The sequence below is a fragment of the Oncorhynchus nerka genome, linkage group LG27 (genome assembly GCF_034236695.1).
Source record: "Oncorhynchus nerka isolate Pitt River linkage group LG27, Oner_Uvic_2.0, whole genome shotgun sequence".
Classification (NCBI taxonomy): Eukaryota; Metazoa; Chordata; class Actinopteri; order Salmoniformes; family Salmonidae; genus Oncorhynchus; species Oncorhynchus nerka.
In genome coordinates this window covers 100,708,735-100,727,441 of record NC_088422.1, presented here as the reverse complement: position 1 = coordinate 100,727,441, position 18,707 = coordinate 100,708,735, and the positions used below count along the sequence as shown (strand labels likewise).

Here is an 18,707-nt window from a genome sequence, read left to right as displayed (position 1 = left end):
GGAGCCAGTAACATAATCGTCTAGCTACAGCCACTAGAACGTCTGCTATAACACCAATACACTTTCATTTTGGCTTTCCAAACAAACACGGAGCAATGGCTCGTCTTCAGAGGCAACTGTTGTTTAAACCGTTTCTCTAGTAGTATCTACCCAAGCATATTACTGTACATATTACTGTCCTTAACCACTGTACAGAAACAGTACATCTGTTATAGTCCAAATCTAATCATAATATTTGTCCTATTTCACACATGTACACGTGTGTATTAATATGATTGTGTGAAATGGAAATGTGTTTTTTTGTATATCCCAACCCTCCTTTAAGATCCCCTCGGAGATCCAGGTGACATTTGAGGTACAATCCAAGAAAAAGTGATTTTTTTCACAAAAAAAAGAACGTTGAACTTGTTCTCTATTAGTTCCATGAACACAATCAACTAAATCCCATGTCTCCAAATCAACCCTGGCCCTTTAGACTGTAACAATATATCCTCTTCATAGGTCTCATTCTGAGTAGAGTAAACCTGGAAGTAAAGCCACGGTGTGACGAGGTTGGGACTAGGTGGCATTACTCTGTCAGACAGGCAGGGGCAGTACTCTGTCAGACAGGCAGGGGCAGCACTATGTCAGACAGGCAGGGGGCAGCACTCTGTCAGACAGGCAGGGGGCAGCACTCTGTCAGACAGGCAGGGGGCAGTACTCTGTCAGACAGGCAGGGGGTAGCACTATGTTAGACAGGCAGGGGGCAGCACTATGTCAGACAGGCAGGTGGCAGTACTCTGTCAGACAGGCAGGGGTAGTACTCTGTCAGACAGGCAGGGGGCAGCACTATGTCAGACAGGCAGGGGGCAGTACTCTGTCAGACAGGCAGGGGTAGTACTCTGTCAGACAGGCAGGGGGCAGCACACTGTCAGACAGGCAGGGGGCAGTACTCTGTCAGACAGGCAGGGGGCAGCACTATGTCAGACAGGCAGAGGGCATTACTCTGTCAGACAGGCAGGGGGCAGTACTATGTCAGACAGGCAGGGGCATTACTCTGTCAGACAGGCAGGGGGCAGTACTCTGTCAGACAGGCAGGGGCAGTACTCTGTCAGACAGGCAGGGGGCATTACTCTGTCAGACAGGCAGGGGGCAGTACTCTGTCAGACAGGCAGGGGCAGTACTATGTCAGACAGGCAGGGGGCAGTACTCTGTCAGACAGGCAGGTGGCAGCACTATGTCAGACAGGCAGGTGGCAGCACTATGTCAGACAGGCAGGGGGCAGTACTCTGTCAGACAGGCAGGGGGCAGTACTCTGTCAGACAGGCAGGGGGCAGTACTCTGTCAGACAGGCAGGTGGCAGCACTATGTCAGACAGGCAGGGGCAGCACTATGTCAGACAGGCAGGTGGCAGCACTATGTCAGACAGGCAGGGGGCAGCACTATGTCAGACAGGCAGGGGCAGTACTCTGTCAGACAGGCAGGTGGCAGTACTCTGTCAGACAGGCAGGTGGCAGCACTATGTCAGACAGGCAGGGGGCAGTACTCTGTCAGACAGGCAGGGGGCAGTACTCTGTCAGACAGGCAGGGGGAAGCACTCTGTCAGACAGGCAGGGGGAAGCACTCTGTCAGACAGGCAGGTGGCAGCACTATGTCAGACAGGCAGGGGGCAGTACTCTGTCAGACAGGCAGGGGCAGTACTCTGTCAGACAGGCAGGGGGCAGCACTCTGTCAGACAGGCAGGTGGCAGCACTATGTCAGACAGGCAGGGGGCAGTACTCTGTCAGACAGGCAGGGGCAGTACTCTGTCAGACAGGCAGGGGGTAGCACTATGTCAGACAGGCAGGGGGCAGTACTCTGTCAGACAGGCAGGGGGCAGTACTCTGTCAGACAGGCAGGTGGCAGTACTCTGTCAGACAGGCAGGGGGCAGTACTCTGTCAGACAGGCAGGTGGCAGTACTCTGTCAGACAGGCAGGGGGCAGCACTCTGTCAGACAGGCAGGTGGCAGCACTATGTCAGACAGGCAGGGGGCAGTACTCTGTCAGACAGGCAGGGGGCAGCACTATGTCAGACAGGCAGGGGGCAGCACTCTGTCAGACAGGCAGGGGCAGCCAGACAGGCAGGGGGCAGTACTCTGTCAGACAGGCAGGGGGCAGCACTATGTCAGACAGGCAGGGGGCAGCACTATGTCAGACAGGCAGGGGGCAGTACTATGTCAGACAGGCAGGGGGCAGCACTATGTCAGACAGGCAGGTGGCAGTACTCTGTCAGACAGGCAGGGGGCAGTACTATGTCAGACAGGCAGGGGGTAGCACTATGTCAGACAGGCAGGTGTCAGCACTATGTCAATAAGCCATTAAAGAAGAATAACAGTCTTGAAGCCTGGGGTTATTTATATGAAGGGATCCTGAGGGCAGAGTGGCTGCAGCCTGCCAAGTCAAGGGATGGGGAGGAGTCTGTGCCTGAGGGCAGTGGCTGCAGCCAAGTCAAGGGATGGGGAGGAGTCTGTGCCTGCGGGCAGTGGCTGCAGCCAAGTCAAGGGATGGGGAGGAGTCTGTGCCTGAGGGAGAGGGTGGCATGGTGGGGGAACTGGGGGCAGTGGCTGCAGCCTGCCAAGTCAAGGGATGGGGAGGAGTCTGTGCCTGAGGGCAGTGGCTGCAGCCAAGTCAAGGGATGGGGAGGAGTCTGTGCCTGAGGGAGAGGGTGGCATGGTGGGGGAACTGGGGGCAGTGGCTGCAGCCTGCCAAGTCAAGGGATGGGGAGGAGTCTGTGCCTGAGGGAGAGGGTGGCATGGTGGGGGAACTGGGGGGTGGGTGGCAGGGTGGGGGAACTGGGGGGTGGGTGACAGGGTGGGGAACTGGGGGTGGGTGGCAGGGTGGGGGAACTGGGGGGTGGGTGGCAGGGTGGGGAGGGGGGCACTAGGGAGTGGAGGGGCAGGGTTGGGGCACTGGGGAGGGAATGGGCAGTGTGGGGTCACTGGGGAGTGGAGGGGCAGGGTGGGGGCACGGGGGTGGGGGGGGGGGGGGGTGAGATAGACTTTCAGAAGAGTGTCGGCCCATTGGTCTGGGTTGGTCTCCAAGTCCATAAAGAGTTAGGCAGGATAGTGCTGAGGCATCACTGGACAGCATTAAAACAACCGTCTGTCCAGGGCTGCGTTACAGCCACCCACCGCAGCCCTCCTCTCTGCCACTGCAGTCCCACGTTCTGTACCACTACTGCCCTGTTGGCCGGATTAACTCATAGGTGAGCCTCTCTGTTCTGTCTGATCATCTCTGTTCTGTCTGGTCCTCTCTGTTCTGTCTGATCCTCTCTGGTCTGTCTGATCCTTTCTGGTCTGTCTGATCATCTCTGTTCTGTCTGATCCTCTCTGGTCTGCCTGATCCTCTCTGGTCTGTCTGATCCTCTCTGGTCTGCCTGATCCTCTCTGGTCTGCCTGATCCTCTCTGGTCTGCCTGATCCTGTCTGTTCCTCTCTGGTCTGTCTGATCCTGTCTGATCCTCTCTGGTCTGTCTGATCCTGTCTGGTCTGTCTGATCCTGTCTGATCCTCTCTGTTCTGTCTGATCCTCTCTGTTCTGTCTGATCCTCTCTGGTCTGCCTGATCCTCTCTGGTCTGCCTGATCCTGTCTGTTCCTCTCTGGTCTGTCTGATCCTGTCTGATCCTCTCTGGTCTGTCTGATCCTGTCTGGTCTGCCTGATCCTGTCTGTTCCTCTCTGGTCTGTCTGATCCTGTCTGATCCTCTCTGGTCTGTCTGATCCTGTCTGGTCTGTCTGATCCTCTCTGTTCTGTCTGATCCTCTCTGTTCTGTCTGATCCTGTCGGATCATCTCTGGTCTGCCTGATCCTGTCTGATCCTCTCTGTTCTGTCTGATCCTGTCTGATCCTCTCTGTTCTGTCTGATCCTGTCTGATCCTCTCTGTTCTGTCTGATCCTGTCTGATCCTCTCTGTTCTGTCTGATCCTGTCTGATCCTCTCTGTTCTGTCTGATCCTCTCTGTTCTGTCTGATCCTCTCTGTTCTGTCTGATCCTCTCTGGTCTGTCTGATCCTGTCTGATCATCTCTGTTTTGTCTAATCCTGTCTGGTCTGCCTGATCCTCTCTGTTCTGTCTGATCATCTCTGTTCTGTCTGATCCTCTCTGTTCTGTCTGATCCTCTCTGTTCTGTCTGATCCTGTCTGATCCTCTCTGTTCTGTCTGATCCTCTCTGTTCTGTCTGATCCTCTCTGGTCTGTCTGATCCTGTCTGATCATCTCTGTTTTGTCTAATCCTGTCTGGTCTGCCTGATCCTCTCTGTTCTGTCTGATCATCTCTGTTCTGTCTGATCTTCTCTGGTCTGTCTGATCATCTCTGTTCTGTTCTGTTCTGTTCTGTGTGTGTGTGTGTGTGTGTGTGTTGTCTTTCCCCTGTCCTAGTTAAACTATGGTACGCTGAACGCGTGAATCATAAATGTCTATCATTAATTAACTCATAGCTGAGCCCCTCTCTGTGTGTGTGTTTGAGATGAGGTTGTGTCCCTGTCTTAGTTGAGCTATAGTACCACTGGAAGTGGGAACACTAGCATTGCTCTGGTCTGGAACACCTGTTTTCTGTGTTTGGTGGGTTTGGTCATGATGAGGTGATAACATGAGGACTGAGCCGTGGTCACCTGAACTGATGGGAGTCCTGGGTTTCTGGGTTTGGTCATGATGAGGTGATAACATGAGGACTGAGGCGTGGTCACCTGAACTAATGGAGTCCTGGGTTTCTGGGTTTGGTCATGATGAGGTGATAACATGAGGACTGAGGCGTGGTCACCTGAACTGATGGAGTCCTGGGTTTGGTCATGATGAGGTGATAACATGAGGACTGAGCCGTGGTCACCTGAACTAATGGAGTCCTGGGTTTGGTCATGATGAGGTGATAACATGAGGACTGAGCCGTGGTCACCTGAACTGATGGAGTCCTGGGTTTAGTCATGATGAGGTGATAACATGAGGACTGAGCCGTGGTCACCTGAACTGGTGGGAGTCCTGGGTTTCTGGGTTTGATCATGACGAGGTGATAACATGAGGACTGAGCCGTGGTCACCTGAACTGATGGAGTCCTGGGTTTCTGGGTTTGGTCATGACGAGGTGATAACATGAGGAATGAGCCGTGGTCACCTGAACTGATGGAGTCCTGGGTTTCTGGGTTTGGTCATGATGAGGTGATAACATGAGGAATGAGCCGTGGTCACCTGAACTGATGGAGTCCTGGGTTTGGTCATGATGAGGTGATAACATGAGGACTGAGCCGTGGTCACCTGAACTGATGGAGTCCTGGGTTTCTGGGTTTGGTCATGATGAGGTGATAACATGAGGACTGAGCCGTGGTCACCTGAACTGATGGAGTCCTGGGTTTCTGGGTTTGGTCATGATGAGGTGATAACATGAGGACTGAGCCGTGGTCACCTGAACTAATGGAGTCCTGGGTTTGGTCATGATGAGGTGATAACATGAGGACTGAGCCGTGGTCACCTGAACTGATGGAGTCCTGGGTTTGGTCATGATGAGGTGATAACATGAGGACTGAGCCGTGGTCACCTGAACTGATGGAGTCCTGGGTTTCTGGGTTTGGTCATGATGAGGTGATAACATGAGGGATGAGCCGTGGTCACCTGAACTAATGGGAGTCCTGGGTTTCTGTCAGTTGTTGCTGTTAGAGCTACTGTTAGTAGCACAATGGACGCTTGATGAGAAAAATCTCCATTTAATTGTTAAATACCAAATACGTTACAGCGATTCCTTCATCAAGGTATTTTCCACTCTCTACCTCATAATGTATCTGATTGGGTTTGGGTCTGAAGTTGTGAGTTCACAGTGTCTTGTGTATCTTTGAATACGTGAAGCAGGATGTGGACCCATGCATTATTAAAGGTTATGGGCATTTCAAAGGCACGCCAGCTTTTTTGATTAATAATGACAATGATGGATGGGAACCTCTCAGACATTTACATATCCTCTTAGTGTTTACAATTATATCTGAGATGTCACAGTGAACCAAATTCCCCAAATGTCAAAAGTCAATTAGGAAAAAGCATTTCAAAGTGAGAACATTTTCTGATCATAACGACAAATCAATGTACTAATGACAGATGATACAGACAGCCTATCCCTGAATCAGACTAGATCCATATTAATGACAGACAACCTATCCCTGAATCAGACTAGATCTATATTAATGACAGACAGCCTATCCCTGAATCAGACTAGATCCACATTAATGACAGACAGCCTATCCCTGAATCAGACTAGATCCATATTAATGACAGATGATACAGACAGCCTATCCCTGAATCAGACTAGATCCATATTAATGACACACAATACAGACAGCCTATCCCTGAATCAGACTAGATCCATATTAATGACAGATGATACAGACAGCCTATCCCTGAATCAGACTAGATCCATATTAATGACAGACAGCCTATCCCTGAATCAGACTAGATCCATATTAATGACAGACAGCCTATCCCTGAATCAGACTAGATCCATATTAATGACAGATGATACAGACAGCCTATCCCTGAATCAGACTAGATCCATATTAATGACAGACGATACAGGCAACCTATCCCTGAATCAGACTAGATCCATATTAATGACAGATGATACAGACAGCCTATCCCTGAATCAGACTAGATCCATATTAATGACAGACAGCCTATCCCTGAATCAGACTAGATCCATATTAATGACAGACAGCCTATCCCTGAATCAGACTAGATCCATATTAATGACAGATGATACAGACAGCCTATCCCTGAATCAGACTAGATCCATATTAATGACAGACAGCCTATCCCTGAATCAGACTAGATCCATATTAATGACAGACGATACAGACAGCCTATCCCTGAATTAGACTAGATCCATATTAATGACAGATGATACAGGCAGCCTATCCCTGAATTAGACTAGATCCATATTAATGACAGATGATACAGACAGCCTATCCCTGAATTAGACTAGATCCATATTAATGACAGACAGCCTATCCCTGAATTAGACTAGATCCATATTAATGACAGATGATACAGACAGCCTATCCCTGAATCAGACTAGATCCATATTAATGACAGATGATACAGACAGCTTATCCCTGAATCAGACTAGATTCATGGGATAGTTTTCCTTTAGGTTGGTTTATCTCACTGAGGTGATACCAGATGTCCTGCAGACATGATTCATTTACAATCTGAGGATGCTACCCTCCCACCTGCCTCTGGCCCCGTCCACCAACTTGGGTCAAAGACCTCATCAACACCAACACTCAAGCCTATAAAGTTATACCCCAGGGGGTGCGTTTTAAACATGGGCCCTGTAAGACATATGGTCACTAACATATGTAGGCTATCTGTGGTTCACTAACATATGTAGGCTACCTGTGGTTCACTAACATATGTAGGCTATCTGTGGTTCACTAACATATGTAGGCTATCTGTGGTTCACTAACATATGTAGGCTATCTGTGGTTCACTAACATATGTAGGCTCTCTGTGGTTCACTAACATATGTAGGCTATCTGTGGTTCACTAACATATGTAGGCTATCTGTGGTTCACTAACATATGTAGGCTACCTGTGGTTCACTAACATATGTAGGCTATCTGTGGTTCACTAACATATGTAGGCTATCTGTGGTTCACTAACATATGTAGGCTATCTGTGGTTCACTAACATATGTAGGCTCTCTGTGGTTCACTAACATATGTAGGCTATCTGTGGTTCACTAACATATGTAGGCTATCTGTGGTTCACTAACATATGTAGGTTATCTGTGGTTCACTAACATATGTAGGCTATCTGTGGTTCACTAACATATGTAGGCTATCTGTGGTTCACTAACATATGTTGGCTATCTGTGGTTCTGGCTTCATATTGCTGGTGTTTCACTATACGGTTTTTAAAATTCATATCTATTGTGACAGCCTGTCGGGTCTGTAGAGTAATACTCTGCAAAACTCGGTAATACTCGGTAATAGTCAATAATAGTCAGTAATAGTCAGTAATAGTCAGTAATACGCAGTAATAGTCAGTAATACTCAGTAATAGTCAGTAATACTCAGTAATAGTCAGTAATACTCAGTAATAGTCAGTAATACTCAGTAATAGTCAGTAATACTCAGTAATAGTCAGTAATAGTCAGTAATAGTCAGTAATACTCAGTAATAGTCAGTAATACTCAGTAATAGTCAGTAATACTCAGTAATAGTCAGTAATACGCAGTAATAGTCAGTAATACTCAGTAATACTCAGTAATACGCAGTAATACGCAGTAATAGTCAGTAATAGTCGGTAATATTCAGTAATATTCAGTAATAGTCAGTAATAGTCAGTAATAGTCGGTAATAGTCGGTAATAGTCAGTAATAGTCGGTAATAGTCAGTAATAGTCAGTAATAGTCAGTAATAGTCGGTAATAGTCAGTAATAGTCGGTATTAGTCGGTATTAGTCGGTAATAGTCGGTAATAGTCGGTAATAGTCGGTAATAGTCGGTAATAGTCAGTAATTGTCAGTAATAGTCGGTAATAGTCAGTAATTGTCAGTAATAGTCAGTAATAGTCAGTAATATTCAGTAATAGTCAGTAATAGTCGGTAATAGTCAGTATTAGTCGGTAATAGTCGGTAATAGTCGGTAATAGTCGGTAATTGTCAGTAATAGTCAGTAATAGTCGGTAATAGTCAGTATTAGTCGGTATTAGTCGGTAATAGTCGGTAATAGTCGGTATTAGTCGGTAATTGTCAGTAATAGTCAGTCATTGTTCGTAATACTCAGTAATAGTCAGTAATACTCAATTATGCTCAGTAATAATCAGTAATAGTCAGTAATAATCAGTAATAGTCAGTAATAGTCAGTGATAGTCAGCGATAGTCAGTAATAGTCAGTAATAGTCAGCGATAGTCAGTAATACTCAGTAATAGTCAGTAATACTCAGTAATAATCCAAGCAGTACAGTGAATAGGAACATTAATTTCCTCTTTGAAGTTGAAGACCTTTAGGAAAAATTTTAGGCACTTGGGACCGTGTCCTGGCTGAAGGTTGTTTGTTTCTGTCTGTAACAGCCAAGTCGTGGTGAGAACCGCTGATACCTCACACAGTATCAGATCTTAATGTCAATCAGGAGACTTATAGCTAAACTTAGCCGCTAGTCTCATTCCCCGTGTCTCTTTCAGTGTTTTCATGTATTGTCCACTGTATGTCGGTTGACAGAAAAATGATAGAAAACATAATGTACAATTCCAATAGAAAATACTTTATTTAGTGCCGTAACACATTGGATACTTTATGTCCAACCTTTTTGCTTTATGTTATACTTGATGATGATGATGATGATGATGAATACTTTGTAACATAGTGGTCCCTGGGGGAGGCATAGACTCTTCCTGGCTGTATCACTACCGGCCGTGATTGGGAGTTTAAAAAACATATATATATATATTTCACTTTTATTTAACCAGGTGCGACAAAAACAACAATCACAGAGTTACACATGGGATAAACAAACGTACAGTCAATAACACAATAGAAAAATCTATATACAGTTTGAGCAAATTAAGTAAGGAGGTAAGGCAATAAATAGGCCAATAGTGGCGAAGTAATTACAATTTAGCAAATTACACTGGAGTGATAGATGTGCAGATGGGGATGTGCAAGTAGACATACTGGTGTGAACAAGAGCAGAAAATAAATATGGGGATGAAGTAGGTAGTTGGTTGGATGGGCTATTTACAGATGGCCTGTGTACAGCTGCAGCGATTGGTAAGCTGCTCTGACAGCTGACGTTTAAAGTTAGTTAGGGAGATATAAGTCTCCAACTTAAGTGATTTTTGCAATTTGTTGCAGTCACTGGCAGCAGAGAACTGGAAGGAAAGGCGGCCAAAGAGGGTGTGGGCTTTGTGGATGACCAGTGAAATATACCTGCTGGAGTGCGTGCTACGGGTGGGTGTTGCTATGGTGACCAATGAGCTGAGATAAGCTATACCTAACAAAGACTTATAGATCTGGATCCAGCGGGTTTGGCGATGAATATGTAGCAAGGACCAGCCAACGAGAGCATACAGGTCGCAGTGTGGGTAGTAGTATGTGATAGACTGCATCCAATTTGCTGAGTAGAGTGTTAGAGGCTATTTTGTAAATGATGTCGTTGAGGATCGGTAGGATGGTCAGTTTTACGAGGGTATGTTTGGCAGCATGAGTGAAGGAGGCTTTGTTGCGAAATAGGAAGCCGATACTAAATTTAACTTTGGATTGGAGATGCTTAATGTGAGTCTGGAAGAGTTTACAGTCTTGCCAGACACGTAGGTATTTATAGTTGTCCACATATTCTAAGTCAGAACCATCCCGTAGGGCGCCACACAATGGGCCCAGCGCTGTCCGGGTTTGACCGGGGCAGGCCGTCATTGTAAATAAGAACTTGTTCTTAACTGACTTGCCTAGTTAAATAAAATAAAAAATAAATAGACTTATTGTATGTGTATGATACCAAGGCATGCTTACCTTAGTAGCCTACTAATAGAAAGATTTCCTAGTATGATCCCTGACCAAGGGAAGGATGCTCCCTGACCAAGGGAAGAATGCTCCCTGATCAAGGGAAGAATGCTCCCGGACCAAGGGAAGAATGCTCCCTGACCAAGGGAAGAATGCTCCCTGACCAAGGGAAGAATGCTCCCAGACCAAGGGAAGAATGCTCCCGGACCAAGGGAAAAATGCTCCCTGACCAAGGGAAGGATGCACCCTGACCAAGAGAAGAATGTCTACATGCTATATTGCCTCTGATCATCACGTTGTGCTCAGTTGAGTCATGTTACTGCATGGTGGAAACACACTTTGAACCAGGCTCTCATGTTGTAGAGACTAGCTTTAGTTGGGGCGGCAGGGTAGCCTAGTGGTTAGTAACCGAAAGGTTGCAAGTTCAAATCCCCGAGCTGACAAGGTACAAATCTATTGTTCTGCCCCCCGAACAGGCAGTTAACCCACTGTTCCTAGGCCGTCATTGAAAATAAGAATTTGTTCTTAACTGACTTGCCTAGTTAAATAAAGTCATTTGTAAAAGCTGTTTTGCTTGTTGGGTTGATTGATCATCTAGAACTGAATCTAATGTAGTCTAGTGACTCAGTAGATTCACCACAAGCAGTCATGTCTTTAATAGTTGGCTGTTGATAGATTTTATGGAGGCTGTTTTTAGTACTCGCTCTTATTGTGTCATTGAGATCTGACACCTGACAGAAATCTCTTCTAGAAGGCTCCAGGGTCTGCATCCCAAATGGAAGCCTATTCCCTATATAGTGCACAGGCCCTGGTCAAAAGTAGTGCGCTATATAGGGAATAGGGTGCCATTGGACTCTGGTAAAAGTAGTGCGCTATATAGGGAATAGAGTGCCATATGGGAGGCAAAAGGCAACTTCTTGGATTTGTTGACTTTTCACAAACTTCTCACCAGGTGGCAGTATGCACACAACTGTGGACTGGTGTAGTGTTTTAAACACACCACCATGGGGAGTGAGGGATTAGACAACAGCCACAACGGCTGCCTTTACACAGGCAGAACAATTCTGAGCTTTTGCCTAACTATTGGCTAAAGAGTTGATCTGATTGGTTTAAAGAGTTGATCTGATTGGTCAAAAGATCAATAAGTGGGGGGAAGGATCAGAATTGGGCTGCATGTGTAAACGCAGTGATAGTAATCCGATCCACCAATCTGGCGTTTGGAGGAGAAAGTTGGATTATGATCATTTGAGACTAGGACTGGCCACCCCCCCACATCCTGGTTCCTCTCCACCTGGCACAGCCAGAAGAGGACTGGCCACCCCCCACATCCTGGTTCCTCTCCACCTGGCACAGCCAGAAGAGGACTGGCCACCCCCCACATCCTGGTTCCTCTCTAGGTTTCTAATCTCCACCCGGCACAGCCAGAAGAGGACTGGCCACCCCACAGCCTGCTTCCTCTCTAGGTTTATAATCTCCACCCGGCACAGCCAGAAGAGGACTGGCCACCCCACAGCCTGGTTCCTCTCTAGGTTTATAATCTCCACCCGGCACAGCCAGAAGAGGACTGGCCACCCCACATAGCCTGGTTCCTCTCTAGGTTTATAATCTCCACCCGGCACAGCCAGAAGAGGACTGGCCACCCCACATAGCCTGGTTCCTCTCTAGGTTTATAATCTCCACCCGGCACAGCCAGAAGAGGACTGGCCACCCCACATAGCCTGGTTCCTCTCTAGGTTTATAATCTCCACCCGGCACAGCCAGAAGAGGACTGGCCACCCCACATAGCCTGGTTCCTCTCTAGGTTTCTTCCTAGGTTTTGGCCTTTCTAGGGAGTTTTTCCTAGCCATCGTGCTTCTACACCTGCATTGCTTGCTGTTTGGGCTTTTAGGCTGGGTTTCTGTACAGCACTTTGAGATATCAGCTGATGTACGAAGGGTTTTATAAATACATTTGATTTGCTGATTTGGTTGTTAAGTAAAGGAACAAGGAACGTGACAGGGGATCTTTCTTGGAACTGGCTTATGTGTGTCATGGCTGCCGTACAACTTTGTGTCGTTTTTCATTGGATGGAATTCATTGTTAAAAACCAGCAGAAGATAATTTAACTGTAGTGTTTTTACTTCTTCCTCAGAACGGTGAAAAGACCAAACAGACATCATGTCTGAGTGAGTAAAAGTGGATTTCAACATTAGGAAAAAGTTTACAGAATATTTTTTGCATATATCCAGAATTGTATTTATTTTACAAAATGGAACAAAATGGTCATACCTGTTCCTGAACAACAAGAGAATGACATGTATTGTACTCACTCTTTCTGACAGGAAAAAGATGTCATCGAGCCGCAAGCATCATCTGAAGGTAACCAATGGCAACTTCCATGACTTCTTCATGACCTCTCTAAGATTCTATCCAGTTAGTGACTCAACAGAGATCTTATATAAACAGCTTAGAGAGATCTCTTACCTCTTAAACATTATGACAAAAATACCACTTGTGATAATGTACGATTTTTTACAAACAATCCAACCACTTTTTGATAACAAATGTTATATTAACAAATCAAAAATATAAAAGACAATCACTGCTTTGAGGCCTTTCCCTTAGTAAGACTTGACTATTTAAAAAAAAAAAAAAAAACTACATTTTAAGTGAGAATAAGCATTGGTCTGAAACTGAAAAACAGTGATTCACATGAGCACCGCAATGCCTATTCCACCCATGCTCTACCAAGGGGTTTTCCAGCCCACAGCTTTGACCTACCACAGTAACCATGTTGGTATGGTACTTCCAGCTATGTGTAGGCAGGTTTCTTAGGATTCAACCCTTCTACCGTAACTAGATCAACACTCCAATTGAAATATAAATGTCATGTAAATGTCTGTAAAATGCTTCAGATAATTCATCTTTCAAGTACGTAAAAAAAAAAAAGAAGGTTGCTGTGTTGTTGCTGTCCCCCAGAGCCTGATGCTCCAGATCGCCCAGGAACTGATAGCGGAAGAGGAAGCCCAGTCTTTAGAGGACAGGAAGCAGTACATGAGTGAAAATATCACTCCTCTGCAGCTCACAGGATCCATTGCAGAACTCCAGGTATCACATAGGCTGCGTTGAGACAGGCAGCCCAATTCTCATCATTTTATTCACTAATTGTTCTGTTGACCAATCAGCTCTGAAAAATATTTGATATGAAAAGACCTGATGTGATTGGTCAATAGACCTATTAGTAGAAAAAAAAACATCAGAATTGTCTGTGTTAATGCCAGTTGTAGTTGTTATCGTTTCCTTTCACAATATAACAGTACAATTGGATTGCATTTTACACTAGTAATATCCCATTTAACAACAACGTTTGTAATGTAACACATTGGCTGTCTGTCTCGTGTTATGAGTCACTGTGATTGTCTCTGAACAGGACCTGTGTAAGAAGATGCACCAGAAGATTGATGTGATAGATGAGGAGAGATACGACCTGGGCAGCAAAGTTGGCAAAAGTGACAAAGAGGTGGGGTTATATCTGATCTGTAATGGTAAAGAGGTGGGGTTATATCTGATATACTGTAATGATAAAGAGGTGGGGTTATATCTGATATACTGTAATGGTAAAGAGGTGGGGTTATATCTGATATACTGTAATGATAAAGAGGTGGGGTTATATCTGATATACTGTAATGATAAAGAGGTGGGGTTATATCTGATATACTGTAATGGTAAAGAGGTGGGGTTATATCTGATATACTGTAATGATAAAGAGGTGGGGTTATATCTGATATACTGTAATGGTAAAGAGGTGGGGTTATATCTGATATACTGTAATGGTAAAGAGGTGGGGTTATATCTGATATACTGTAATGGTAAAGAGGTGGGGTTATATCTGATATACTGTAATGGTAAAGAGGTGGGGTTATATCTGATATACTGTAATGATAAAGAGGTGGGGTTATATCTGATATACTGTAATGGTAAAGAGGTGGGGTTATATCTGATATACTGTAATGGTAAAGAGGTGGGGTTATATCTGATATACTGTAATGGTAAAGAGGTGGGGTTATATCTGATATACTGTAATGATAAAGAGGTGGGGTGATATCTGATCTGTAATGGTAAAGAGGTGGGGTTATATCTGATCTGTAATGGTAAAGAGGTGGGGTTATATCTGATCTGTAATGATAAAGAGGTGGGGTTATATCTGATATACTGTAATGGTAAAGAGGTGGGGTTATATCTGATATACTGTAATGGTAAAGAGGTGGGGTTATATCTGATATACTGTAATGGTAAAGAGGTGGGGTTATATCTGATCTGTAATGATAAAGAGGTGGGGTTATATCTGATATACTGTAATGATAAAGAGGTGGGGTTATATCTGATATACTGTAATGATAAAGAGGTGGGGTTATATCTGATCTGTAATGGTAAAGAGGTGGGGTTATATCTGATATACTGTAATGATAAAGAGGTGGGGTTATATCTGATATACTGTAATGATAAAGAGGTGGGGTTATATCTGATATACTGTAATGATAAAGAGGTGGGGTTATATCTGATATGTGGTGTGCGTGTAGTTTGTTTAGTCTCTCTCTCTCTCTCTCTCTCTCTCTCTCTCTCTCTCTCTCTCTCTCTCTCTCTCTCTCGGTTCAGATTGAGGATCTGCAGATTAAAGTACAGGACCTCAAGGGCAAGTTCAAGAAGCCCGTCCTGAAGAAAGTCCGCATGTCTGCTGATGCTATGCTCCAGGCTCTGCTGGGCTCCAAACACAAGGTGTCCATGGATCTGAGGGCCAACCTGAAACAAGTCAAGAAGGAGGTCAAGGAAGAGGTAGATTTGCTTCCAAATACTATAACTTAATATCAGTTGAGTTCGTTGTATGAGAGTTCAAGAGGATCCCACTGCTGACACCAAACGGTATATTACAAATAATGTGAGTGTAATCTGATACATTAACAAGTGAAACTACTGCTATAGTGTAAACACTGTTTTTCACCTCAAAACTACTGCTATAGTGTAAACACTGTTTTTCACCTCAAAACTACTGCTATAGTGTAAACACTGTTTTTCACCTCAAAACTACTGCTATAGTGTAAACACTGTTTTTCACCTCAAAACTACTGCTATAGTGTAAACACTGTTTTTCACCTCAGCACTCTAATGTGGATGATTCTGAGTCGTTGTTTTTTTAAATTTGGGATTAATTGTTGTATTACTCAAATGCACATAGAAACAAACGTACATGGATCCAACACAACACAATGTAGACTAATATATTTGATCTGCTTCTCTTCCCACCTCAGGACAAAGAATCTGTGGGTGACTGGCGTAAGAACATCGAAGACAAATCAGACAGAAAGAAGATGTTTGAGACTACGAAGGAGTAGATGTTACTGGAGTTCCAGACAGGAAGTAGTTTGAGACTCATAAGGAGTAGATGTTACTGGAGTTCCAGACCGGAAGTAGTTTGAGACTCATAAGGAGTAGATGTTACTGGAGTTCCAGACAGTTTGTTTGTTTTTCGTCTCTGGCTAAATTCATCTAAGAGGTAGTTCCATCTCTCTAGGACTGTTGTGACAGGTGTTAATGAATTGTTATGATATCTAAGAGGTAGTTCTATCTCTCTAGGACTGTTGTGACAGGTGTTAATGAATTGTTATGATATCTAAGAGGTAGTTCCATCTCTCTAGGACTGTTGTGGCAGATGTTAATGAATTGTTATGATATCTAAGAGGTAGTTCCATCTCTCTAGGACTGTTGTGGCAGATGTTAATGAATTGTTATGATATCTAAGAGGTAGTTCCATCTCTCTAGGACTGCTGTGACAGGTGTTAATGAATTGTTATGATATCTAAGAGGTAGTTCCATCTCTCTAGGACTGCTGTGACAGGTGTTAATGAATTGTTATGATATCTAAGAGGTAGTTCCATCTCTCTAGGACTGCTGTGACAGGTGTTAATGAATTGTTATGATATCTAAGAGGTAGTTCCATCTCTCTAGGACTGCTGTGACCGGTGTTAATGAATTGTTATGATATCTAAGAGGTAGTTCCATCTCCCTGGGACTGTTGTGACAGGTGTTAATGTGTGTAATCAAATCAATCTGTAGTTCTGTTAAGTAATTTTGTTCCAATTCAATTTCTGAAAATAAATGATTTGCTGAAAAAAAAATATATATATTTTGTGTATGGCTTTCTGCTACAAGAGATAATTGAATTTCCCACAGCTGTTATACCATCAAAGGGAATCTTTCTATCAGGAATGAGGTGGACATAATCCCGAACCACATTATGGAATTAGGAACTAGGAGAGGAGGGAGGAGAACTAGGAGAGGAGGGAGGAGAACTAGGAGAGGAGGGAGGAGAACTAGGAGAGGAGGGAGGAGAACTAGGAGAGGGAGGGAGGAGGACTAGGAGAGGAGGGAGGAGAACTAGAACCACGCGCTCTCACCACTGGCGTCCCCCAGGGCTCTGTTCTAGGCCCTCTCCTATTCTCGCTATACACCAAGTCACTTGGCTCTGTCATAACCTCACATGGTCTCTCCTATCATTGCTATGCAGACGACACACAATTAATCTTCTCCTTTCCCCCTTCTGATGACCAGGTGGCGAATCGCATCTCTGCATGTCTGGCAGACATATCAGTGTGGATGACGGATCACCACCTCAAGCTGAACCTCGGCAAGACGGAGCTGCTCTTCCTCCCGGGAAGGACTGCCCGTTCCATGATCTCGCCATCACGGTTGACAACTCCATTGTGTCCTCCTCCCAGAGCGCTAAGAACCTTGGCGTGATCCTGGACAACACCCTGTCGTTCTCAACTAACATCAAGGCGGTGGCCCGTTCTTGTAGGTTCATGCTCTACAACATCCGCAGAGTACGACCCTGCCTCACACAGGAAGCAGCGCAGGTCCTAATCCAGGCACTTGTCATCTCCCGTCTGGATTACTGCAACTCGCTGTTGGCTGGGCTCCCTGCCTGTGCCATTAAACCCCTACAACTCATCCAGAACGCCGCAGCCCGTCTGGTGTTCAACCTTCCCAAGTTCTCTCACGTCACCCCGCTCCTCCGCTCTCTCCACTGGCTTCCAGTTGAAGCTCGCATCCGCTACAAGACCATGGTGCTTGCCTGCGGAGCTGTGAGGGGAACGGCACCTCAGTACCTCCAGGCTCTGATCAGGCCCTACACCCAAACAAGGGCACTGCGTTCATCCACCTCTGGCCTGCTCGCCTCCCTACCACTGAAGAAGTACAGTTCCCGCGCAGCCCAGTCAAAACTGTTCGCTGCTCTGGCCCCCCAATGGTGGAACAAACTCCCTCACGACGCCAGGACAGCGGAGTCAATCACCACCTTCCGGAGACACCTGAAACCCCACCTCTTTCAGGAATACCTAGGATAGGATAAAGTAATCCTTCTCACCCCCCTTAAAAGATTTAGATGCACTATTGTAAAGTGGCTGTTCCACTGGATGTCTTAAGGTGAACGCACCAATTTGTAAGTCGCTCTGGATAAGAGCGTCTGCTAAATGACTTAAATGTAAACTAGGAGAGGAGGGAGGAGAACTAGGAGAGGAGGGAGGAGAACTAGGAGAGGAGGGAGGAGAACTAGGAGAGAAGGAGGGAGGAGAACAGGGAGAGAAGAAGGGAGGAGAACAGGAAGAGAAGAAGGGAGGAGAGTAGAGTAGAGGTGGGTGTGTGTGTAGTGTGGTGACATCACATTTATTGTGACTAAAAATGATGCTGTAACTTCCTACTACCCATAGTTAATATCAGCATACGCAAACTGATTTAGGTCAGTTATGTCAGCCTATATATGTCAGTCAGATCAGCCTATATATGTCAGTTATATCAGCCTATATATGTCAGTCAGATCAGCCTATATATGTCAGTCAGATCAGCCTATATATGTCAGTCAGATCAGCCTATATATGTCAGTTATATCAGCCTATATATGTCAGTCAGATCAGCCTATATATGTCAGTTATATCAGCCTATATATGTCAGTCAGATCAGCCTATATATGTCAGTTATATCAGCCTATATGTCAGTCAGATCAGCCTATATATGTCAGTTATATCAGCCTATATATGTCAGTCAGATCAGCCTATATATGTCAGTTATATCAGCCTATATATGTCAGTCAGATCAGCCTATAAATGTCAGTTATATCAGCCTATATATGTCAGTTATATCAGCCTATATATGTCAGTCAGATCAGCCTATATATGTCAGTTATATCA

At 45.2% G+C, this 18,707-nt stretch overlaps 1 protein-coding gene across 2 annotated transcripts; it reads left to right on the top strand.

The window, feature by feature from the left end:
- Positions 1-3,046: 3,046 nt before the first annotated feature.
- On the top strand, positions 3,047-16,642 carry LOC135565436 (troponin I, fast skeletal muscle-like). Of its 2 annotated transcripts, none has more exons than XM_065012478.1 (7): positions 3,047-3,223; positions 12,620-12,653; positions 12,810-12,846; positions 13,447-13,575; positions 13,898-13,987; positions 15,124-15,300; positions 15,774-16,642. In XM_065012478.1, exons 2-7 carry the CDS (start codon positions 12,646-12,648, stop codon positions 15,855-15,857), a joined length of 525 nt encoding a protein of 174 aa, XP_064868550.1. In that variant the 5' UTR covers positions 3,047-3,223; positions 12,620-12,645; the 3' UTR covers positions 15,858-16,642. The 2 variants fall into 2 exon arrangements, with proteins under 2 accessions (XP_064868550.1, XP_064868551.1); XM_065012479.1 differs by lacking the exon at positions 3,047-3,223 and adding an exon at positions 4,437-4,448.
- The last annotated feature ends 2,065 nt before the right edge of the window (positions 16,643-18,707 follow it).

Bases quoted from the DNA above. Each gene is read 5' to 3' on its own strand.
- LOC135565436 (XM_065012478.1), top strand. The intron at 13,576-13,897 runs GTATCACATAGG...GTCTCTGAACAG, and splicing joins GATCCATTGCAGAACTCCAG to GACCTGTGTAAGAAGATGCA. The intron at 15,301-15,773 runs GTAGATTTGCTT...TTCCCACCTCAG, and splicing joins AGAAGGAGGTCAAGGAAGAG to GACAAAGAATCTGTGGGTGA.